The following is a 25,492-nucleotide window of genomic DNA, read 5'->3' on the forward strand; positions in this document are numbered from 1 at the left end:
TGGATGTCAGAGACAGTTGAAAATATATAATTGTGTTTCTTCTCTTCACAGAAAAAGATAATGCTCAATATGTTTTTAGACACGATGATGGCCGACCCGCCGCCCCAGTGCCTTGTCTGGCTGCCTCTCATTCACAGGCTCGCCCACGTGGAGAATGGTGAGCAGGCTTTTGGGATTCAGTTCCTTATGCCACTGGCGTTCTTTGTCATGTCCTTAGCTGTTACCGTTGGAAATTAGCTGACATTTGCTGATGCTGTGTTATTTGAATTTGTGTTTTCAGCTTTCAAAAGGGAATATTTATTTCTCAAACAAGAAAAAAAAAAGGAAAGGGTAATTACTTAGGCTGCTGAGAGGTGGTAATGTAGGGCCATAAGCCAGGCTCTCCCTTGAGCCTCCTGGTTGTTCTGCTTGCGCTCTCCAGATTCAGCCACACGCCCTTTCCCCTCCAATTTATAAAGACCAGAGCTCTAAAATACTGGAGATAGGCACTACTGACCACTGTGCCCACAGTTGTTTTGCAATCGATTTGTTTAAATGGAGGTAATGTTGGTTTGCAACACTGTGTGTGATTTGAGTGATAACCCACACCTCTTCAGGTATCTCGCCACATCACACCGGCCGAGACCCCCCCCACGGTGTGTGGGCCTGACACGCCCTGATCTTCATGCCCCCTGCCTCACGCCCTGATCTTCATGCCCCCTGCCTCAGTTCTCCAGGCTGATTTCTAGGGCTTGTTACCGGTTTGGTTCTGTCTGGCCCTTTGTTTTGTTTCTCTGTGTTCCACATAAACATGAAATAGATAATTTTATGGTGGGAAACAAATAATAAAATTATTGTCATTTTAGTTTTTTGTCGTTTAGACATTTGACTTCCTCTTCTATTCACTATTTGAATTGCATCGAAGTTAGTTTTCATAAGGAAGTTAATTTTCAAATATTCATTTGCTTAAGCAAAAGTTGTGCTTTTCCTGTTGGTTTGCTGGTGTAAAGGTACAGACATAATACGGTAACTGCCGTGTGAGACTCTCCCCGGAGGATACTTCCACCAAAATCCAGTGGAGCCAGCACAGATGTGCGTCCTTCCCTCCTGGGTCTCTTGTTTTTCCACCTGGCTTCCCATCCCCCTGACCGGTGTTAAAGACAGCATTATCAAGCTAGCACCAGCCACTGGGACACGAGTTCAGTTCCTGGCCAGGGAGTGACCCACAGGGCACAGCAGACCACTCCAGTCTCACCCACTGCCCCCCCTCAGCAGTGTATTTCAGCCTATCTGCCTGTGCTGCTCCCCACTCTGTCTCTCATGAATCCTGTCACCCCTACGCAACACCTCTGGCCTATACCCCACTTCTTGTATGCATAAATAAATAAATCTTTTACCAAAAGAATAGGAGACTTAGGTCCAAAATACTGAGGAAAATACAAGTTGTAGGCACTAAAGACACACAGCAGTGGTTCTGGCTCTCTCGGATTTTTCAGTGAAATAAATATGCACAACTAACAATAAGATCTAGCAGGAACAGCAGTATGTTTGGGCAAGTAGTTTTGGAGAGCCTTTCTCCTCGTATACTTACCTGACTTTGGGAAACACATATTATTTAAAGATAGAAATTGGTGGCCTGGAATGTACTATTCTAACATGAAAAACTGCCTCCGAGTCTTTCCCTTCTAGTCCTTTTGACTGGAGGCGATGGGGTGGGTTGGCCTGGAGACCGTGTAGATTCCTGAGCCATGTTTGCTCAGGTCTGTTTTTTGCACGAGGGGCGGTTTTTCACTGACTTCATGCCCCCAGTGAACACTGTGTCTCTCTCTCCCTGCTCTCGCCGCCCGCCCGGCCGGCTCAGTCTTCCACCCCGTCGAGTGCTCCTACTGCCGCCGCGAGAGCATGATGGGCTTCCGCTACCGCTGCCAGCAGTGCCACGGCTACCAGCTCTGCCAGAGCTGCTTCTGGCGCGGCCACGCCAGCGGCCCCCACAGCAACCAGCACCAGATGAAGGAGCACTCCTCCTGGGTAACTGCGCGCGCCAGGCCCGCGGCCTCTCCAGAGCGCGGATTGCGGTGGTGTCTGCCCGTGGGAGGCGGGGGAGGGGGGGGCTTCACGCGGCCACGGCGGGGCGCAGGCAGGGGGCTTCACCACTGGCCTTTGCTGTTTGTTTAGATGTCTGTCTGTGTCTTTTACATCTTTCTTCGGCTCGTACAGTTTTTCATCTCCGCTGCGGGCTGCCCACTCACCCATAGTCCACACAGGCGCCCTGCCCCAGTTTTGATCCTGTTCCCCTCTCCACCCGGTGGGATGTGTCTGGTTTATAGTTGTTAGTTGATGTCTGTTTTAATTTTATTACCGTTGCTGTGTGTGTGTACATATATACATGTATAGATGTATGTATGTATTTTTACCCCCTGACCCCTTACACTCCTGCTATGAGTGAAACCAGCTGGTATTTTTCCTTTTCTTTCTGGCTTATTGCACTAAGCATGATCTTTTCCAGCTCCGTCCATGTTGCCACAAATGGCATGAGTTTATCTTTTTTGGTCGCTGAGTAACATTCCATTGTGTGTATATGCCACATCTTGATCCAGTCATCTGTTTTGGGGCATTTGGATTGATTCGATGTCTCCCTATTGTAAATAGAGCAGAAGTAACATAGGGGTGCAAATGTCCTTTTGAAATAGTGTGTTTGTGTCCTTTGGGTAGATACCTAAGAGTGGAATTGCTGGGTCATATGAAAGCTCCATTTTTAGCAGCTTGAGAAACCTCCACACATAGTGGTTGTACTAGTTGCATTCCCACCAGCAATGCAGGAGAGTTCCTTTTTCTCCACATCCTCGCCAACATTTGTTGTGCTAGGTGTTTGAAGATGTGCCATTCTCACTGGGGTGAGGTGGTATCCCATTGTGGCTTTGATTTGCATCTCCCTTATTTCGAGTGATGCTGAGCATTTTTTCATATGCCTGTTTAAAGCACAAGTGGAAATCTAAGAGATGTTGATACTGCATTTGAGCCGGCCCCTTTTATACCATGGAAACAAATGTTGCAGTGAAAAGTTAGTTTCTTATTTGGAAACTGTACAAGGACATCACCCCAAATGCCTATTGTTTGAGCTGTAAATAAGATTTAAATTTCTTTATTCAAGCACATTTTTCTGCAGTTTACAGGGTATAAATATTACAAAGAAAACTGAAATAAGCAAGTTAGAAGTTGATCACTCTAAAGTTAGGGAGAATATTATATCTTACAGTGTTTTCTCATTGGTGTCCTTGTCTTCAAAAGTTGGCTTTTAAATCACAATGTTTGAGAGATCAGTATCTGGTTTTTGTTTTTTTTTTAAAGATTTATTTATTTATTCATACAGAACTGGGATACAGGCCAGAGATGCGGAGGGTGAGAGGATTCACCAGGGACAGAGTGGGGAGCAGAACAGGCAGATCAACGAAGAACACTGCTGAGGGGAGCAGCGGGCGGGTCAGGAGAGGTCTGCCTCTCCATGTGGTCACCTCCGGGGCAGGCGGGGATCGAACTCATGCGGAAGTGGCTGTAGCTTCTCAGTGCTGTGCTTTAACCCGCTGCGCCACCAGGGAGGGCCCAGTATCTGGTTTTTCTGTGGTGTTTGTAAGTCACATAACTGCTTGGTGTTGGATATTTTAATTCTCCAGTTTATTTTGTTTTTAAAGTGCTATGCTTCTAGTTCCAAAAAAGTTACTGTAGACCTGATTTAAATACCCTTTTCTCTAGTTGCCATTTGGTTATCAATTGGTTTACTAACAAGTAGAAAAATTTATAGGTGAGAAGAATAATTTAGGATATAGGGCTATAAACCTGGTCATCCTATAGGGCTTCAAAACTTTAAAAACCACTTCGCAAATATGTTCATATTAGGGATTAGCTGGGAAAAAAGAGAGCAGAGTACACTTTCCTTCTTTCTGATGTCTCTGCCAAATGTTAGAAGTACTTTGCTGACTGCACAGGCTTTCAGTTACATTTAACAATAAAAGTTTGTTAAACTGAACATCCTAACCTTGCTCTTATTCTGTTGTAAATTCCAATATACATTTTTATTTAAAAATATTTTTTTAACGACTTGTTTATTTATGCATACAGAACTGGGGCACAGGCCAGAGGTGCAGGGGCAGTGAGAGGCTTCACGAGAAACAGAGTGCATCTTTTTCCCACTTGTTATTTTATTTCAGCTTTACTTGATTTCCTACTTTATTCTTTCACTTTTCTTATACTGACTTAAGATTTCAAGAAAAACCAAGTACTGTCAGCTTGCATAAGTTTGAGGCTGGTATAAGTGTATTAGCTCGTGGTGCTGAGGCTGTGTGTACTGTGCACGGTGGAGCACACGGGGTGTGTGTGAGAGAGAGAGACAGAGAGGCTTGTTTCAAAATTTGGACACTGCCTTACAACACCCTTGCTCTTAGAGGAAGATGTGGATGAAAGAGTTTCTACCTAAAGAGAAAGGAAACCAGTCCTCTGTTGGTGGGAATGTAGGCTGGTCTAGCCCCATGGAAAAGCGTGGAGTTTTCCCAGAAGACTAAAATTGGATATTCCAAACAACCCAGCACTTCCACTCCTAGTATCTACCCCAAAAATACAAAACCTAATTTGAAAGGAATTTTGCATTCCTGTGCTTATAGCAGCAGCATTTATAATAGCAGCCTAACTGTCGAAAGCAGGTGAAAGCCGAGAACAGGTAGTGCCTGTACACGGGACCCTGCTCAGCCATCAGACCACCTTGGCCGGAGCTGGGAGCACTTAGGCTGAGCGAAAGATGCCAGTAGGAGAAAGATAAACAGTGACTGGTGTCACCTACGGGTGGAATATAGAAAATCCAAACAAAGACAGACTTTAAAAACAATCCTTAAAAACTGACCATAGATCTTCGACTTTCGGAGGGGGAGGGAAGTGGGTACCACAGGTGGTGGGAAGAACTGCTGGAGGACGGCGGTGCCCTGGCGGTGGGAGTGCTGGGGGACCCCTGCGGGGCCTGTGTGTCAGATACCAGCCAGCGAGTGAGGCAGTGGTTCTTCCCTCCGGAAAGTAAACAAAGACAACAGCCCAGAAACAGAATCGTTTCAAGAGTCTCAGTCCAGAAAGCATGTACAGTGTGTCTCCTGAGGGCAGAGGGCTGTATGGTTGCTCACAGGGGCTTCAGGGTGAGGAGGCAGTCTCTGTGTGGTCAGCGAGGACAAAGGCTCCAGCACCTCTGGGGAGACGAGGCGCGTTGGCCAAGGCCCACATGGAAGCTCAAAGTTTCCACTTAACGAAAAGACGCGCGGTCTGCTCCACAGTCACTTCTTTGAAGAAGTCTGCTGTGTTTGCAGCAGAATTAATATTTTTCTATGCTCAAAAAAGATGAGTTTAACCACCTTGTGTATGACTCTGTAGACTGGATACGAGTAGTGCTCGGTGCTTAGTGTTCATTTTTATTTCGCAGCAAGCCTTGTCTAATGTTCCGTCTGTAGTGTACAGTACAGCTCACTCTTCCTTTCCTCATCAACCCTTTTAGTTTGCTGCATGGGAAGAGGCCACGGGGACCATATTCATGACTCATTCCATCCGTTACTCACTCAGAACATACATTTTTTAAAGATTTATTTATGCACACAGAACTGGGGTACAGGCCAGGGTGTGGTGGGTGAGAGGTCTCACCAGAGACAGAGTGGGGAGCAGAACAGGCAGATCAACGAAGTACACTGCTGAGGGGAGCAGCGGGCGGGGCAGGAGAGGTCTGCGGGCCATGTGGGTCAGCTCCCTGGCCGGGGATCAAACTCATGCTGCAGGGGCTTCGGAGAGCTTCGTAATGCGGTGCTTTAACCAGTTGCGCCACCAGGGAGGGCCCCAGAACATATTTTTGGGCACCTGCTTTGTGCCCCGGCAGTGGCAGTCTGGTGGGGGGTGCCTGTGGACAACCTGAACCAAAGACTCCTGCCCAGTGGTGCTTAGACTCTGAGGCATGTGAACGAGGCTGTTCACGCTTGCCTGCACTGCCATCTTCCTGCTCCTGTGGGGAGCCCACCTGGATGACTTTGCTTGGTCCCCTTTTGTGTAAGGACCCTGTAAAGCTCTCTCCATGCCTTGTGACAGCGCGGTGTCTTCCCTCCATCTCAGTGGAGAGAATCCCAGTAAGAGCCAGAGTTGGGGGAAAATCAATGAAGGAAACGGGTACTTGAATGATGGGTAGGAAAAATATTCCAACAACTTGACTTTGATGGGAGCAAAAGAGGACCTTTGAGTGTTAGTTTGTGCTGCAGTAGTTAGTACTAGAAACTAGGTTCTGTTCAAACCTTAAAATCTGTGTCAGTGGGTTAACTGTCAGGCACAACTGATGAAGACGCTGATGTTGGAGGGTGAGAGCAGAACTCAGGCTACACCGTGGTTGGTAGCCAGCTTGGTAAATCTGTCATCTGTGGTTGCTGGGAAGGCACGCTTCACCCCCGCTGCTGTCTAGGACGGATGTTGGAAAGGGTCGAGAGACTGGGTGGTATTGGTCATATGACAAGAAAGACGTGAGCTTAGGAAAGAATTGGCTGGTGAGCCACATCTAAACCAAGAGCGGGAAAGGTGATGGAGGAAGGCTTATCGCAGCAAAGCCCGGTAAACTCTGTTGAAAGAGTGGATGCCATTCTGAGCACAGATGAGCAGGAAGTGCTGGGTCCTGTTCTTACTGCTCATCAGGGTCTCTGGACCCTGCCTGTGTGACTTCTGGTTAAGTGGGTGTGGGGGATTCGAAACCTGGACATAGTTTCTTACAGTTATGGTGCTGTGCAACCACAGTTAGGACCCACTGGCCTGGTGTTACTTCATGTGGCCTCCAGGAGGCTTGTATTAGCGGAAAACGAGATGTGGAGGCAAAGAAAGAAATCAAGCTCGAGGACTATGCTTGGGAAAGAACTGTGTGTGTTTACTGGCATATGGAACTGACTGGAAACAAATGAATCAAAGACCTAAGTTTTTGAGGGAACTATATTGGCAAAGAAACCATGAATCTGGACTCAAGAAGCCCCGGCTCTTGAGCTATAAAACCACTTTTTAAAGACCTAGAACTGGCTCTTGTAGGAGGTAGACTGTGATGATTGTGCAGCTCAAGGAGGGCGTGGCGGAGCCCACTGGCCAGCGAGGATGCTGGGGAGGAGGCTGCTGCTCCTGCCTGTGTCTGCGGGCCCTGGAGGAAGGCTGCAGCTAGCTGCCTCTGGCTCCACAGGGTGCATCATGGGAGCTACGTGTGGCCTTTAAAAAATAAATTTTCCAGTCTGTGACTTGTCATTTTTATTTTTTACTAATTTTTTCATAGAAGAACTGGGGTATAGGCCAGGCTGGGGAGGTGAGAGGATTCAGCAGAGACAGTGTGGGGAGCAGGACAGGCGGATCCACTGAAATGCACATCTGAGGGGAGAAGCAGGTGAGACAGGAGAGGTCTGCTGCACCATGTGTGGGTCAGGTCCCTGGACAGGATTAAGCTACATGAGAGGGCTGAGGTTGAACCCCTGGGCCCCCAGGGAGGACCTACATAGGGCCTTGACTAGGAAGACAGCTCATACCCAGAGGTCCTGGACTGGGGCCGGATGCCCTGACTGAATGGGACTTCAGGTCGTCTTTCTGAGTGTGGTGGGGTTGAGTGTGTTCTATGTGTGGGAATAGGGGCAAAAAGCTACTTGGTGATTAGAAGAAACCCCCAGCACCCGTGCTTCCCCTCCCCCCGTGTGAGTGATTGGATTGTGGATCGTCCTCACAGCCAGCTGGGACCTACAGACTAGTTCTTACAGCAGAATTTGTCTGGAAGGGGCCTATGCTACTTCAAGATCAAAGCAGTTTATTTGCTTTAAACTGTTTGACAAAGTGTTTTAATTTTTTAAAAGATTTATTTGTGAATACAGAACTGGGGTACAGGCCAGAGGTACAGAGGCATTGAGAGGATTCACCAGGAGCAGAACGGGCAGATGGACGAAGTACACTGTGAGGGGGCAGCGGGGGGTCAGGAGAGGTCTGCCGCGCCCTGTGGTCACCTCCGGGCCGGGGATCGAAGTCGCACTAAAGCCGCTGCAGCCAGCTGGCAGCGCTGCGTCCCAAGCCGTTGTCCCACCAGGGAGGGCCGGAAAGTGTTTTAATTGTGAGGAAGCCGTGGGCTTATTAGTAGCCCTTGAGCTGAATATTCCCCACCCAATGTGGCTTTTGCTACAGGGAGTAAACCCTAGAGGTGTGGTGTGGGGAGCAGAAAGACCGTGTGCTTGGTGGAGTTTGCAGGCCCCAGAAAGGAGGGCGGCAGAGGCTGAGCCAGGGACCCCGGTTCTCCTCCGCCCCAGTCTGGCTGGCCAGGCATGAGGCAGAGTGTCCCTGTGGGCCTACCGAGAGGGCCCGCCCGGCCTCCGGAGCAGCCTGTGACCACGCTCGCCGAGGCTGCGCTGCTGGGCTCATGTGCCGAGTCACCCTGCCATCAGGAGACCTGCAGCCTGCTCAGCGTTCTAGTCACTGTCACCGCACAATAAGCCCCCACAAAACCGTGACGTTAAATGAGTCACTTGTCACACCCACGGATTGGTGCCAGGATTTTGGAAAGGACAGAGGGATTGGCCTTAGCTGGGAGGACTGAAACACCAGGGTGGGAGTGGGGGCGATGAGTGACTGCAGGGCCCCCACTCACACCTCGGATGCCTGCCCTGGGGTGGGCCCAGGGGGAGCTGTCGGCTGGGGCCCCGTGCGCCCCACGTGTGGCTGCGGCTTAGCGCCACCCTGGACGTGGGCACTGCCTTCCACGGGGCTGGGGAGAGGGGCAGGGCCCCGCGCAGACCTCGCCAGCCTTGGCGGTTACATCCAGTGCTCTGCCGTGTGCACTTGGCCCAGTGGGTCACTCGGGCCCAGCCAGGGCGGGGGAAGGAGAAGGGGCTTCCACTGGTGATGCTGGGCTGGCGGGCCCGGCTTATAGGGTAGCTTATAGGGCAGACGGTGCCACGGTGATGTTTGGAAAATAGACTCTTCCTCGCTGAGGACAGTCTTGTCATCTGAACAAGGAGTTACATGTAAGTGGCTAATTTAGCCGAAGAGCTCTTTGTTAAAACAACTGTGTGGGATATTTACTAGGGCTTTTATTATATATTTAAGTGATTCATATTTGGCGAAAAATTCTTAAAATAATTTGGGATATGGTTTTGCTTTTTTAAACGTCACTTTAAGTGGTCTTTCACCCTCACTTTTATTTTCCTTGGTCAAAGCATGCATGCTCTTTGACCCCTCTCTCCCCTCCCCCCGCCTTCTCTCTTCTACCCCTAATCATGGTGCAGATCTACCATTTTAACCTTTTTAGATGTACAGTTCAGTGGCATTAAGTACATTTATGTAGCTTTGCCACCATCACCATTACCCGTCTCTGGATATTTTTCATCTTCCTAAACTGAAAGTCTTAACCCTTTTAGATATGTGAGGAGGGCTGGAAATAAACAAGCCTGCTGGTGTTTCCTGTCGGCACCGTGCACATCTCTCTCCCTGGCCTCACGAAACTTGACCAGTTCCCGTTTGTTTACGTCATGGCAGGACGTGTGCAGGACGTGTGGGTGTGCTGCAGAGACAGCTCACAGCAGGGTGTCTCAGCAGAGGTAGTTATGTAACTCAGCTGCGGGCGGGAGCATTTTCCCTTTCTCTCCAGCAGGTGGCAGGCTTCACCTCTAACACTATTTGTCTTTGCTCCTCACACTCACTGTCGATAAGGAAGCATTTGGATTCAGCAGTCTCTGTTGATAGTTGTTGTTTTTCCTCCTTCTAGTGAATGTTGACAGGCAGCTGATGTGCGTTCAGTGTAGTTGCTGGGCATTACTGACATGAGCCATTTACTTTGAGAAGTCACAACAGGTTGTTACATACCTGGAACAGTTCAGACAGTGGGTTTCCTTGTCAGAACCATGTTTAATTCTCACGCGACGAGCGTCCCTCATCTTGCATCTCTAGAATTCTAAAAGCCCATGAGAGAGCTGTCTGCTTAGCCAGCTCTGGCTAGTTCTAAATAGTCACTTATCGAATTAGTGACTACTTCCCACATAGAGCAAAACCAGGCAGGGGGCTCACTTTGAAAGGCCTGAGGTAGCTTCCCCCCATGTAGCGGCTGACGCAGCGAGCATACCCATGAAGAGCTGACAGAGCCTAGTCCGTGGGCTCCTGCTCCGCAGAGACCGGCCTCCGTGGTTCCTCCCTACGCGGTGCCTGTCGGCCTGGCCCTACTTGGCACCACCCTTGACGCTGTCACCTGTGTTTTGTGCTCCCCATCCTTCTCCCGGCCCCCACATCCCAGGTCCCTCTGGAACTGTTGCCCCTTCAACAGAGCCGTCCCCACTTTTCACTACATGTGCAAGCATTTCTCTTACCCGCTGTCTTACCTGAAATCTGACTCCACTTCTCTTGTAATCCTTTTAGGCAGGTGGATGGCTATTTATTCTTTCGTAGGTGGGGCAGTACAGCTGTGGTTAGGGTGCCATAGAATTTATCACCTGCACCAGACCCGTGGCCAGTGAAAGGGGCACTGGAACTGATGCAGGGACAGCTACATGGGCCTGGTGTGCCGTCCACAGGCACCAACTAGTTGCTATTACTGCATAATAAGTTAGCACAAATGTAACACCCACCAAGGAACAGGTAGAACTAGAAACCTCTTATAAGACAGCTTTGGGTGTATACCAGCTTTGTAGATAGGATACTAAAAGAAACCCACACGAGAGAAATAGGTAAATTCAATTTCATTGAAATAAAAAATATTGGTGCTTCAAAGGATACATCAGGAGAGTGAAAAGACCCACTGAAAAGGAGAAAATATTTGTAAATCATATACCTGAGAAGATATTTGTATCCAGAATATCAAGAAGTCTTAGCGAATGCTTAGGACTATCCAGGAACAAACGCATACCCCACCCCCAAGAAAACCCCAGATAACACCAGCACCACCAAATAACTTAAAAATGGACAAAAAGAAAATCAAATGATGATTACCAGAAGCTACAGTATGGGCAGGTATAGGAGGGCTGTTTCATTGGTTCAGAGTTGCAGATTTGCAAGATGAGAAAGTTCTGGAGATGTTTTACAGCAATGTGAGTAGTCTTAACACTTAAAATTGCTATGATGACTCAACATAATTAGTCATTAGGAAATTGTAAATCAAAATCAGAGAGCGATGACATGTCATACCCACTGTGATGGGAAAATATTAAAAAGACCAACAAGTAGAAGGATTGACAAAGATGAAAAAAAAAAACAGGAAGCGTGTAGCTGGAGGGGCTGTAAACTGGCGCAGCCACTCTGGGAAAAAGTGCTGAACAGAGTCACCACGTGGCCCACCTCCAGGTGGAATCGAGACTTCTCCTTTGAGAACTGGAAATGTATGTATACGCAAGCACTTGCACAGGAATGTATAAGGTAGCAGTACTCAAAACAGCTAAGAAGTAGGAAGAGAAATGCTCACATGGTGTGTTGGTGCAGCGGGGTACATGGGGCACCCGGGCGTGGAGTGTGATACACACTGGGGCCTCGGTGAGCCCTGAAAATGTGCTAAGTGACAGAATCCAGGCACAGAATGACACATGTTATGTGAGGCCATTTGCATGAAATGTCCGAAATCAGAAAGCAGGTTATTGGTCGCCAGGGGTAGGAGATGGAGGGATGAGAAACGACAGTTCAAGAGTGCTGGGTTCTTCTTGGAGTGATGAAAATGTTCCAAAGTTAGATGTGAGAGATGGCTTTCTGACTCTGTGACAAGTCTAAAGCCACAGAGTTATAGCTTTAAGAGAGCGATTTTTGTGGTATGTGAATTCTCTTTCAATAAAACTTTTTTTAAATTGAGTGGTCAGGGAAAGACTTTTTTAAAAGAAGTGACATTTAAACTGAGATTGGAATGACTAACTTGAGGTTGGCGGTCACGAATTCAAAGTCAGGCCAGTCAGCCCAACTATGTGTTTTACTACTGACCACATGAGGGTAGGGGAGCAGAGCGGTTGGGGTTTGGACAGATTATGACAAAGAAGGGAGTTGGTGAGGGAAGCTGGGCAGGTATGTGAAGACATTAGCGCAGTAATGGGCCACGGAGAGAAATGGCCGTGAGGCCGGGGCACGAGGCCTCCGAGTGTGTAGACCCCGAGGAGGGTCAGCCCCACAGAGGTGTTGGAGGCCACCCCTGGCAGAGTGACCTCGAAAGACAGACATGGGGACCAGAGTGGAGGCTTAAAGTCGAGGTGTCAGATGGTGTGAATTGCCTAGAGCGTGTTCAGGACCATGACAGGGAACCTGCTGGCTGACGTGGAGGGAGCAGAGGCCGCTGCCGGGGAGTCAGGTGCATAAGCTCCCTAGGGCTGCCGTGAGAAATTGCCACAAACCTGCTGGCTTAAAACAAACCTTTTGTGTCTCCAGAGTGGACACTAAGTTAGAAGCCAACATGCCAGTAGGGCGGCCATATCCCTCTGGAGGCTCTCGGGGAAGAATCCATTTGTGTCGGTCAGGGTTTTCCAGAGAAACACCCAAGAGGAGATGTATAAATATAAAGAGATCGGTTGAAGGGTCACGCAATTATGGGAGCTGAGAAGTCTCAAGACCTGCAGGGTAAGTGGCAGCTGGAGGCCTGGAGAGCTGACGTGCAGCTCCAGCCTCTGCAGGCCTGAGGACCAGAGCTGAAGGCGTCCTTTTTTTCCTTGAGAGCTAGGAAGGGCTGCAGTTTTAATTTGGGGTCTGTTTTGTTCAGAAGGTGGGCAGTCGGGGAGGTCGCCTTACTGGAAGTTCGGAGGAGTTCTGTTCAGGCCGTTAGCTGATTGGATAAGACAAGCCCACAGTGGGGAGGGACATCTTGACTGTCCACTGACTTGTGTGTTAGGTGCGGCCTTACAGAAGCAACCGCCACAGCATTCTTTACCTTTTCCAGCTTTGGGCAATGGACATTCCTTGTCTTGAGTCTGCCTCATTCGTCTCTGCTTCCTCTCACCTCTCTCTTCTGTGGGTCTGTCTGACAAGGACTCTTGTGATTACATTTTTGGACCCACCCCGATAATCTAGGCCAAACCCTTCCTCTCGGATTCCTTAACTCAATCACATATTTTGCTGTAGAAGGCAGTGTTCACGCTTTGTTACATAGGCTCAATTCTCAGGTTCCAGAGATGAGGGTGTGGACATACCTTTTGGGGAACATGTCATTCAACTCACCACCACTGGCGTATTAGAAATGTCAGCTCTGTGGATGTTGGAGTTGGTGAGTTACGGCAGCAGTGGTGGGAGTGGAGGTTGCTGCTCTGGTCATGTGACACTCACTCAGGTGACACTGAGGCTTTAAGGAAAAGAAGTTGCCCTCAGGAATTGGCAGGGACCTTGTGGGCAGACACCTGCCTCGCTGGGGGTCAGAGGTTGCACAGGTGTGAAAGAGAGAGCAGCTGCTGTTGAAATGGCTGTGGGGAGCCTTTCGCGGAAACCAGGTTTCCTTCTCGGGCAACAGGGTGGAAACAAGACTCAGAAAAGAGGTTGTCTGAGCAGCTGGTGTGCCCAGCAGACAGAAGGGTTGGAGCTTCGAGGGTTAGTGGGAGAGGGGTCCTTTATGAGAATGAGACTCCCAAGAGGGAGTTGTGGGTTCATTGTGAAACAAGCATAATCTCTGATAAAAGCCTCGCTGGGATGAGCCCCACATGGTCTCAGGGCAGGCCATGGGGCAGCTGCTCTGAGTGTTCCCCAGGTGTGTGGGGTGCTCTGGGCTCTCTACTCATGGTGGTGATAGTAGGCAGGCTTTGGGAGAAAAGCCTGAAGTTCCCCTAACCTCAGCCAAGTGACTGCTCCATCCACCAGTGCCCTCCCTCTGAAATGGGGACTCCCTGAGGCCCAGAGGGAGCTGTTGGAGGGATCTTGCATTGATTAGCATTTCCGGTAGATGGCTGGGGACATAGTAAATCTTGTTCTTTTCAACATCTGAACATTGCCCCCACTCTCCTGTGATATTTGGATGCACTATTTATTCTCAAATCCATTTACTGCTGCAAAAAATGCTGAGTTTGAAAGCAGCACATTTGAAATGGACCCAGCTGTTTAAAAGATGGATGCTTGTCAAAGAAAGTATTGGTGTACAGCTTATGAAACAATAAGGCATTTTTTTTTTTCAACTGTAGCCTGATTATTCTTAGAGCAAAGAGATGACAGGGAGGTTTTCCTTTGCAGAGAAATGTATGACTTAACCCAAACCAAGCAGTTCCTCAAATGAGCAATTTCCTCTAGCCGTCATCACTTACCACATCCCTTTCTCCAGCTTTAGATCTTTTTTAATTCATACAGGTGGCCACCAGAGCTGATCCGGAGAGTATGTATCCCACTCCCATGTGTGGGGAGGATTAAATCTACGGTGACCCAGTGCTGGTCTGTTTCTCCGTTAACTCAGAGGTGGCAGCACTGAGTGCCTGGGCAGCTCTGGTGTCTTCTGAGATACAGTTTCAGGCAGGACTGTGTCTTCAAACTTTGTACACATGTGTTGTATCTGTGTGTAAGATCAATACATTTTATCTCCATTTGGAGGCTACAAACTGTCAGTTGTGAAACATTTGCATGTTACTTACTCATTTGATGACCTCTTATAAACCAGGTATCGTGGGCCCACCATGCTCTCTAGCAGTCCGGTCTTTTCCTGCTGCCCCTTTCCTCTGAATGTTTTGGCCCAATTCGGGTTTAGGTGACCCCCAGGTACAAACACCTTTCAGCAGTTAGTTCCCAGGCTTCAGTCTCCTTGTCCACCATTGTGGCTGTGGGCATTTCTGTCTTGAAATCTCGCTGGCTTTTCTGCCCACCCTGGTTCCAGCAACATCTCAGTCAGTGGTCGTGGACTCGAGCAAGCTGTGCGCCCTGCAGGAAACAGCAGCCTCCACGCCTTAGCCTCTGTGCGAGCAGCAGTTCCCCGAGCCGCCCTTCCCAAGCTGTCCGGCAAGAGCCCTGCCTGCCTGCCCACCTACAAGGCCCAGGCCCTGCTCCTGGGAATGTTCATTCAGCAAGTCTGGGTGAGGCAGAGGAATCTACTTGGTTATGTTTTGTTTTTTTTTTAAACAAGTGCCCTCAGGAATTGTTTTTAATCTCAGACAAGTTTGGGAAACACTGCTTCAGAGCCATCATAAACACTAGCGGAGGGCTCTCTGGTTCCCGACTCGGATCGCGTAGGACCTTGATTGATGGCTGGTTCTCCTCCAGCCGTGACCTTTGGCAGTATCTACGACAGCCTCTGGAGACATGGTATGGCCAGGGCAGCCTCCACGGTGGACAGTGTCAGCCAGGCAGAGCGCTGCCTGCCCTGGTATTCCCTGAGTAAACACTCCTAGGGCCTCTTCTGCCCCGGCCCTGGGGCCTGGTGCTGTGCAAAGAGGCAAGGGGCAGGTCGTGGTTTTCCAGCCCTCACCTCTCTCTCGCCTCCAGCCTCCCTTCTCTGCGACTCTCCGAGTGCTCACGCCCTCTGCGCCTTTTCCCCTCAGCTGATTGACCCGTTGCTTGCCAGAGCACCAAGTGTTGGCCTCCCGTCTCCCTAGCTCTGTCCCGCTCTGCACCGCTGCTGCTTAGAGCCAGAGCTCAGTGTATGCCAGAAGCAACTTGTAAACCAGAGATGATTTATCACACACCGAGGTTTTGTGTTATGAGGTAATTTTTGAAAGCTTTTATATTATGTCTTCAGTACTTTTATTTATGTTGTTCACTCATAGCCAACATTATGACAGCGCTGAACTATTTGCTCTTGCCTGTTCCATCATATTTTCTTACTTTGTCTTCATCTCTATTGTTCTAGCTGCCTTTATCTCCTCCCCACCCTTCCAGCTTTCCCTTGCCAACTTCTATATGTCCTCTAAAATTAGCTCAGTTATTGCTTCTTTCTCGATTCCCGAAGCTGATTTTTTTATGTTTTGTGCTCTACCGTCACGCTCCGCATGCATCTTCCATGCACTTAGCATGCTGTGATCATCTACCTGTCCATTTCCCTAATTCCATCAGATCATGAATCCTCAGTGTGTTATCATCCTTCATACACCATTGTTTATTGAAACCTTATGAACGCTGGCATTTCCCATTTGTTCCAGTTTTTAAACTACTTTTGATCATAGGAACATCCATTTTACACCTGTATGACTCAGGGAAATGTAGGAGATCTGTAATACTCAGTTTTGGTAAGGGTGTGGAGAAGACACTTGAGCACTACAGTGTCAGAGGGGAATGGATGAGATTTGAAAGGCTGAATTGTAAATCATATAATCTTTGACCTAGTAGTTCTCCATATAGGAACTCTCCTGTAAAAACAGGGCTTTCATATAGGGACATTCCTATCTTTTATTAGAGTTTTTATTTTATAGTGGCTTTTAGGGTTTTTATATGAGGATGTCCTGCTAGCATTATTTGTAATAGGCATTCTTTCTCCCCAAAAAAGAGGTGACTCAGCAGTGTACTTTGTCGATCTGCCTGTTCTGCTCCCCGCTCTGTCCCTGGTGAATCTTCTCACCCTCTTCATCTTTGGCCTGTACCCCAGTTCTGTATGAATAAAGAAATCTTTAAAAAAAAAAAAAGAGATGGCTAAAATACTTAACAATAGTGAAATGGTTAAATTTCTGTACATTTATAGAATAAATAAAACACTAGTATCTATAGTGTAGAGGATGTTCTCATTTTTGTATGATTCAATTTCCTTGTTTATGCATAGAAAAACCTTTGGGATAGTATGAAGAAAAAATTCCCTGTTTATCAGGTTATATTATATAAGTATTATATTGCTATGCTATTCAGTTTTCTTCAATTATACATAATCTTCAGTGTCATTTGTCTTATATTTGAGCTGTTTTCTGAAGTAGCAGGTAATGTGTAATTTCTTATGAAATATTCCAAACATATAGCAAGGACTTCATTGGACTTTAACATTTTGTTAGATTGATTTTAGATCTTTCTTTTTAAAAAGGGTAAAGCATTGCAGAAAAATTTGAAGTTCCTCTCTATTCTTCAAACCTATTTTCTTCCCTTCTCTGAAATCTCTATTTTGCACTTAATGTTAAGTATTCTGAACTACAACTCCCATATTTTTTTTTACCACCTGCATATATGTGGCCATTAAAATATACAGTATTAGTTTTTATATTTGTCAACTTGAGCAAAGTGGCATCAGGGTTCATACGTCCCCCTGTGGCTTCCTTTTTATCAACATTGTTTTAGAAATGAGATCTTGACCCACATGGCGCAGCCTCGCCCGCTGCTCCCTTCAGCAGTGCATTTCAGTGGGTCCTCCTGTTCTGCTCCCCCTCCTGTCTCTGGTGAATCTTCTCATCCCCAGTTCTTGTATGCATAAATAAGTAAATCTTTAAAAAAATAATTAAAAATGAGATCTCCACCTGGCTGTGGCTATTTTTAGTGCCATACTGACCTCTGTACTATAGCCAGAGCACATTCTAGTTATTCTCTGTTTGGTTGAATTCAGTTTGTTTCTAATTGTCTACTCTTCTGAACAAATTAGTCACATTTTCTGGTTCATGTCTGCTTGTGTAATGTGGAGCTTGTCTAGGGTGTGTTGTCAGGAGTGGAAGCCCTGGGTCGTGGGAAATGTCCACTTCAGCTTTCCTGGCTGTTGTTGACTTGCTTTCCATGGGCTTCTGCGCTGCTGCCCGCTGGCTCTCCTGTCTGTCCCCATCCTCACTGAGGAGGAGTAAGTTGCTCTCCGCGCCTTTAGGAACCACAGGAGTGAGTGCAGTGCTGAAGGGAGATGAGGCTATCAGCCACCATGTAAGCTGTAGAGAAAGGAGATTCTGGCTGCGACACTGAAGGGTGGCAGTCCAGAGCACAGAGCAGCGCGTTTCCCGGGTTGTAGACTAAAGACCACCAGCCCCCACACCAAGCCAGATGCTTCCCACTCGTATGAGGTTGGTATGACAACTCAGGAGCAAGGTCTGATGCTGAGTTTTGCTTTTGCCAAAAAAAATAGTCACATCCTTTTCCGTTTTCAAGTATTTGCATTCAATGTAGCAGTTGCTTGTGCCCCAGGGTTGAGGTGTATGGAGCCTCAGTGCTGCATTGGCTGTCATGGCACATCCATGATATCTTCCTGTACTTTTTTTCTCCCTGAATGGGAAGCTGAAGCTGTTGGCTGCTGAATCCAAGACACTGCTGATCTTCACGCAGCTGCTGCCTTGCTGTAGCTGAGCCAGTGGGGTGGGGGTGTTTTCCTTTTTAGTGGGGTAAGAGGTACTTCATAAGTGTGTTTTAGAAGCCATCTGTAATCTGGTCACATTTATTCTACTTAGCCAATTAAGCCATGCATAATTGTCAAGTAGCTAATACTCTTGAATCTTGGAAGCATAACAAAAGTTACATGGATTACATTTCTCGAATACATGAATCAACCAGAATGATAGTTTTGCAAATTAAGTTAAACTGGAGCTTAGCAGTTCTAATTTTTTATTTCGAAAGCAGTTATTTTGAAACCTTCTTAAAAATATTTCTCAAGGGATGTTATAGAATTTTCCAAAAAACACCCTGTTGACTCAAAAGTGGGAATTTCATATCAAGGTGGTGGACCGAGGACTTGCTATAGCCTTTCTTCTTGCCCCAAATACTTAGAAATGAGAAATGCAGTTTAGAAACAAACTGCAGTATACAGGAGGGAGAACAAAAGAAAGGAGCTGCCAGCAAGCCCCGCACTGAGAAGGGCCTGGTGCACGTAGGTGGGATCGTGTGCGAAGGAAAGACCTTGCTCCAAACCGGGGCCGGGGGAGCTGCTGTTAAGGAGGGCAGGCAGCTGACCTGGCCACACGTGTGAGGGGCAAGCCGAGTGGGGGCTGCTGCCGAGGTGTCCCCTGGCGCTGGGTTGGAGACTCAAGACGGGGCTTCAGGTGTTGATGGAGTCCAGCAGAGCCAGAGTCCTGTGCCAGAGACTGGCTGCAAAGCTCCTGTCCCTCCTCTACTCCCACTGAAAAGCAGTTCTCGCCTCCCCTTCACGTAGGCAGCACCCACACACCGAGTGAACAGCAGGTCCCCCCACACAGGTGATCTCTTGGATGAAGTCACCAGAACCAAGAGGAGCACAACCATGCAGAAGAGATAACAGAAAAACTTCTGTCAGGTGTAGAATTAACAGCAGAGTTAGATTTTACAATATGTACAGCCGAACCTTTGGAGATATGATCAGTCTTTTTTTTCTCTACCAACATGAAATATTGATCCTCAAAGGTAATTTTTTTTTTTAAATGTGGAGGGCTGGTTCACAGTTTTTATAGCTGAGGAGAACTTTGTGAGCCGAAAACTAGAGCAGAGAATTACCCCCTCACACATACCACAAAAGGATAAAGCAATAGAAAACAAAATGAAGCCACAGAAGAGAGACCAAGGAGGATGCAGAGAGCTGATATTTTAAAAAGTGGATTGATTTCCAAGATGGTGGCCAAATACATACTATATCTTCTCTTTTCTGCACCAGGCCCCATAGAAATGATAAAAACATTATTAGATTAATAAACTCTCTTCCAAGACTTAAAAGAAGAGGAATATTCCAGACCTGAAATTATAAGACCTCTCAGAAAGCCATTACATGAAATAAGTGAGAAGCTGCAGAGAAGAACCACTTACACCCTCTGGAAGCTGTCACTGCTGCTGTCACCCTGGAGTTGCAACTTGGTCAGGGCAGGCTTAGCAGGACGCCCAGCCAGGAGGCCGTAGTGGCTAAGCTTGCAAGTGTACAGTTATGCAGAAGTTTGCACCACTAAGGGCCAGGAAAACGGGGAAGCCTACCTAGAAGAGTGAAATATAAACAGCAGAAGGGCCTCCTGGGAAGTAAAGCAGTCAGAGAGAAACTTTAAATACAGGCCAGTTTAATTCCTTTGAAGATCAAGGGTATACTTTTATGCTTAAAATAAGCAAAAGTTATGGAAAAATAAACAGTAATCAATGACATTTTAGTTGTTAGATAAACTCTTTGGAGAGACTGCACAGTAAACTGGATATAGCTAAGGAAGTTTTTGAACTAAAAGATCAGGATGGGAAATTCTCAAAACTCACTATCAAGAGATGAGAGACTATGAAATAAAGGTTGAGGCATTTTGGTCCATGTGGAAGTTCTTGATATTTACCTGGTAGGAGTTGGAAGTAAGGAAAATCGACAAGAGAGTGTTTGAAATGTGTGAGCCCTTACATAGAAAGAGCCTACTCACTGTCAAGAACAGATTTTAAAAAGAAACAACACAATTCAACACCTGTGTATGTTAGAGTGATAATGGTGAAGAGAAAGTTGCAGGAGACATTGATGTTCTACAAAAGAATGAGCCTCCAAATGGTAGCGATTAGACTTGGTCCCTGGTTTTAAGAAAATAGCACCTCTCTTCAAGGTGCTGAGAGAAAATAAATTTGAGCCTAGAATTCTATTCCCATCCAAACTTTCATCAGTGAGGCACATTTTCATACTTTAAGGACTTGGAAAGCTCTTTACTGAAAGAACTCTTTAAAGATACACTGAAGTGTATCTTCAGAGAAAAAAGATGAAGGAAAGAACCAAGAAGCAAAAGCTTTTGGGGATACAAGGAAAAGAGGAAGCAAAGAAATTGGGAAAGCAACGTTATATCTAAAGAAATACTGGCTGTCAGCCCTCCCTGGTGGCGCAGTGGGTGAAAAGCACAGCACTAAGAAGCTTAAGCCACTTCTGCATGAGTTCGATCCCTGCCTGCCCTGGAGGAGATCCACATGGCGCGGCAGACCTCTCCTGACTGGCCTGCTGCTCCCCTCAGCAGTGTACTTCGTCAGTCTGCCTGTTCTGCTCCCCACTCTGTCTCTGGTGAATCCTCTCACCCTCCACATCTCTGGCCTGTACCCCAGTTCTGTATAAAAAAATAAATCTTAAAAAAAAAAATACTGGCTGTAAAATATGAGATAATTTTTTAGTACCTTGTAACTTAAAGAAAATAGCATTGAAATTTGTGGGTAAGTAAAGGGAAATCAAAACATGGTAAAGATTTCAGGAGGAGGATAATACATAATTAATTCGAAGACAGTATAATTTAAAATATGCATTAAAAATATAAGGGAACCCACTAAAATGATTAGGTATGAAACCACTAGAAAAAAAAATTGACAAAAGCAATGCTGAGCAGCCCAACAGAAAATGGGAAAGTTGAACAAAAGGGAATGATACTGAGTAGAAAACACAATAAATTTCTAGGAATTAAGTTATATATACATAACAGAAATTCAACCAAGTTTGACTAGCCTGATTAAAGGTAAAATCACAAAAATCACATGTTATTTCAGAGAAGTATACAAACAGTTGATAATAATGGAATGGAAATGGTGTTACTCTCTGAACAAATCAAGGCAGACTACATTGGAAAGGAAAAAGGGAAAGTTCATTATGCTAAAAAATATAGGTGAGCGTGGTATGTTATGAACCTGTTTGCCCTGTTCTTGATGACACCAACTGTGTGTGTGTGTGTTTTGTGTGTGTGTGTTTATAGCTATATTTATAAGTCAGAGGCTTTTAAAAATGTGGCCCCTAATTCTACCTTTGTTACTCCAGTCGGTTCTAAGTAGAGCAGCCAGACCGTTCCTGTTAAAGCCCTCAGATCCTTTTCTGCTCAGCACACCTCCGTGGGTTCTCCTTGAAGCTAAAGGCCTTAGCAGCTGGCTCGCCTGTGCTGCTGCTCTCTGCACCTTCAGTTGCTTCACCGTGTGGGGCAGGCTTGCAGCTCACGGCCTCTGCTCTTGCTCCCCCTCATCCCATAAAGCTATTCCCCACACGTCCACATGCTTCACTCCCTCACGTCCTCTGGAATTTACTCAGAATGGAACCTTCCTTGACTGCAGTACCATAAAATTATAAATCAATAACAAAGAAAAAAAAAACAGTAAAAACATCTGAAATTTGAAAAGTAAGCAATTTGGAGTAAAGATAATTTATAAGCTAAACTGTCAAAATTAAGTGGCTGGTAAAGCAGAACATCTCTAAACCCATGTCTTCCGTCTCAAGTGATATTCAGAAGGGAAATTACAACCTTAAGTAGCCTAGAATTCAACGCTGAAACTGAAAAAGGACTACTAATAAACCTGAAGTTGTAAAGAATAATAAAAATGAATATGAAAGTGATTGGACCATAAAATAGCTTGATAAAAGAAAGTTGGGATTTTACAGAACAGTTTTGCTTTTTTGTAACTATAAGAAAATAAACAGTTTTATGTCGATGAATTGGGAAACCTAAAGGAAATGGCCATTTCTCATGGAAAATAGATATTGCCAAATTTGCTACCAGGAGAAATAGAAAATCCGAATATGCCACAAGCTAGTTATAATAAAAGTGTTGGAATGAAAATCAAAGACCCTAAAGAAAGCATCAAGTCCAGACTGTTGTACAATCCATTTCTGAACTTTCAAGAAATACATACCATAGCAGGAATACACCATTGCAGACACATGAAAAGGTTGGGATCCATCCAGCTCTTTGTACTAGGCCATCATAACTGCATCTGTAAATAGATAATGCCAGCACTAGACAAGAAAGCTGTAAATCATCCTCACTTAAGATTATAGATGTAAAAGACTTACCTTAAAAAAATAGTAAATTAATTTGAGAATTATCAAGTAGCATTTATTCTTAGGTACAAGTTCTCCAATTTGCTAGCTCCAACAACATGATAGATTAAGTTAATTTTGGCTTCCCATTCTGAGCAACAGATCAAACACGTTAACTAAGTCTAACAGCAATGCGAGTCTGAATTGTAAAACTAAACTTAAATAAAAGTCAGAGAAATATCTATCAGAAATTAAACCCTAAACTAGGTTGTCCAGAGGCCGGTCCAAATAGATACTAGATTTAGGTCAGTGGTTAGGTTTAGTGCCCCCATACCATAGAAATCTATCTTGAGTCTACTCAAGGACTGACATTTTTGTAAAGGCTAGGACTTTTTCAGAAGTGTTGACTCCTAAGAAGGAGAGATTAGAAATACTTTGCTGGCCCAGAGATGCTACAAATGGGGCTCCGATAGAGAAAATCTCTGCTAAAGGTGAACTCATTATCAAAAATTGCAAACCCAGGGCTTCCCGGGTGGTGTGATGGGTTAAAGCACAGCACTATGAAGCTGTCAGCAGCCACTGCAGCACAGTTTGATCCTGGCCAGGGAGCTGACACACATGGTGCAGCAGACCTCTCCTGACCCGCCCGCTGCTCCTCTCAGCATTATATTTCAGTAAATCTCCTGTTCTGCTCTCTACTCTGTCTCTGGTGACTCCTCTTACCTCTTGCACCTCTGGCCTGTTCCCCCAGGTCTGTAAGCGTTAATAAATCCTTTTTTAAAAATTGCAAACCCATTTATGAAATGATCTGTGAGAGAGAAATACAACAGATACTACTTTTTGTTTGCCAGGAACTTTACAAATGGTACATTTGAAAAGTTACAGAAGTAAAAGTTAATAATAGTGACATTTTAAAAAGGAACAAGCCAGTGTGAAATTGGAGGTAACGGAACTTCTAAGAATAAATAAGAGTAAGTTTGAATTCAGTGAAGGAGTTAAGGGACAGCTACAGCAAAAAATAGGGAATGGAAAGTAGATCTGAAGAAATTGACTAGGTAAATAAGAGTCAAGTGTAAAATAATGACTAGGGTGCACAAGACTGATGGATACAGAAAGATGAAAAATGTGAAAAGCAAGGAAGAGGTTTGAAGAATAAATGACAAAGATCAACTTAGAATTCTGTACTTAGCTAATCTATTCAAGAGCAAAGAGAAGATAAAGGTGTGTTCAGAGAATAATACCTCAGTGAGTTTGTCACCAACAGGTCGTTGTTGAAAGAAATAATAAAAAATGTACTTGTGGGGAAAATTAGAAGCAAAAAGGGAGAAACAGGATACAAGAAGAAATAGTATGCAGTGGAGTTGGTAAATATGGGTAAATTAAAAGTCAAGTGCAAAATAATGACTAGTTCAGGCGGGCTTAAAATAAGACGCAGCTGAAGTATTCGACAACACAATCAGGGCTGAGGCAGGATTGCAAAGAGAACTTAATGCAACAGGATCACAGAAAAGATGCTGGTGAGCGTGGATAATTCATGTTAAAACAGGAGGTTCCTGACGTGTCTGAGCATCTAATACGCCTTTGTTTTCAGCTTGGGCCCCTCAGACAGTGGCTCGGAGCTCAGGATGATGTACTTACAGGGCAATTTGAAGTGACCATGACAGGAATGGCCTCCCAGGCACCAGCCTGGGCTGTCCCCACTCGGCCCCTGTGTTCGTGCTGTGTCACGGGCTGTCAGCATGGACCCTGAGCCGAAGATTGTCTTGGGCAAGGAATTAGCTTGAGGCTGTTGAAACTATAAATCATCTGAGCTCAAACAGCTTGTTCAGAGTGTTTAAGTGCCTGGTCCACGATTATCTGAGGACAGTTCTCAGCCCTGGCTCAGCAGTGCTTGCGGCCTAAGTCACCTCCCATCCCCCCAGCCGTGTCCTTCCCTGACAACTCCATCTGCCCTTCTGACCCCCGGGGGGGCCCTCAGCACCCCCAACCTGTTTCTTACACCCTTGCAAGAATGTCCCATTGTCCTGAGCTGTCTTTGCCATCTCTGGATGTTCTTTCTCTGAGTGATTTCACCTGCCTGGGGTCTGCATTGTACCTTGAACAGAGCAAGACAGACCTAATTATAGGAACTTTAGTTTCCGTAACTCTAAAATTGGAGCCAGTCACATCTAATTCATATGACAATTTGGAGGCTTAAATGAGCCTGCGTGTACAGTGCATCTACCAGGAATCTGACACTAAGTTCTCAAACTTTTCTACTTCAAAGGAAATAAAAGGCAACCACTGGCAGTATTTACATATAATTGCCAAAGAAGGAAAATAAAATTAGCCCTTCTTGATACAGTACTTGTAGTTGATTTGATATATTGATTTTACTTTTCTATACTTTTGATACTTGAACTTAAACTTTGGCTTACAGCAGTATTTTCTAGGCCCTCTCCTGTGGCGCAGTGGGTTAAAGTGCAGCATTGCGAGCCAGCCCCAGTTGCTTCAGTGTGAGTTCGAGCCCCCGCTCAGAGCTGATCCACATGGTGCAGCAGACCTCTTCTGTCTCCCTGCTGCTCCCCTCAGCAGTGTCCTTCGTCAGTCTGCCTGTTCTGCTCCCCACTGTGTCTCGGGTGAATCCTTACACCTCCCCTGCATTTCTATACCCCAGTTCTATGTGCATAAATAAATAAATCTTTAAAAAAAAAAAGCAGTATTTTCTAAAAGTATTACAAGCACACTTCTATAGAATATTGGTTGGAACAAAGGAAAATACTTTTTATTTTAGTAGCCACATAGTGTTTTAATGTTGTTAGAAGAGATGCATGTGATTTCACTAGTAGAGATGTGGAGCCAATATGCAAAATATCTGAAGAGATTGATGTTAATCTTGATTACAAACAAGATGCAATTTTATCAATACAAAAAGCGCAGTTTCTTTTGCACTGAAGCATGTGTGAGCGGCTTACAGAGGCGGGAAAGCGAGTGGAGGAGGGAGGCGGGCCGCGACAGCCT

At 46.0% G+C, this 25,492-nt stretch overlaps 1 protein-coding gene across 10 annotated transcripts in view; it reads left to right on the plus strand.

The window, feature by feature from the left end:
* The window catches only part of DTNB (dystrobrevin, beta), a 200,063-nt gene that overhangs the window by 75,547 nt on the left and 99,024 nt on the right, over window positions 1-25,492 (plus strand). For all 10 annotated transcript variants that reach the window (XM_012727567.1, XM_012727562.1, XM_012727565.1 and 7 more), the window contains 2 exons: window positions 52-157; window positions 1,841-2,007. In XM_012727567.1, coding sequence (XP_012583021.1) covers window positions 52-157; window positions 1,841-2,007 — 273 coding nt within the window. The remainder of the gene's footprint in view (window positions 1-51; window positions 158-1,840; window positions 2,008-25,492) is intronic.

The sequence above is a fragment of the Condylura cristata genome, unplaced genomic scaffold, assembly GCF_000260355.1.
Source record: "Condylura cristata isolate star-nosed mole 26May11 unplaced genomic scaffold, ConCri1.0 scaffold00020, whole genome shotgun sequence".
Taxonomy (NCBI): Eukaryota; Metazoa; Chordata; class Mammalia; order Eulipotyphla; family Talpidae; genus Condylura; species Condylura cristata.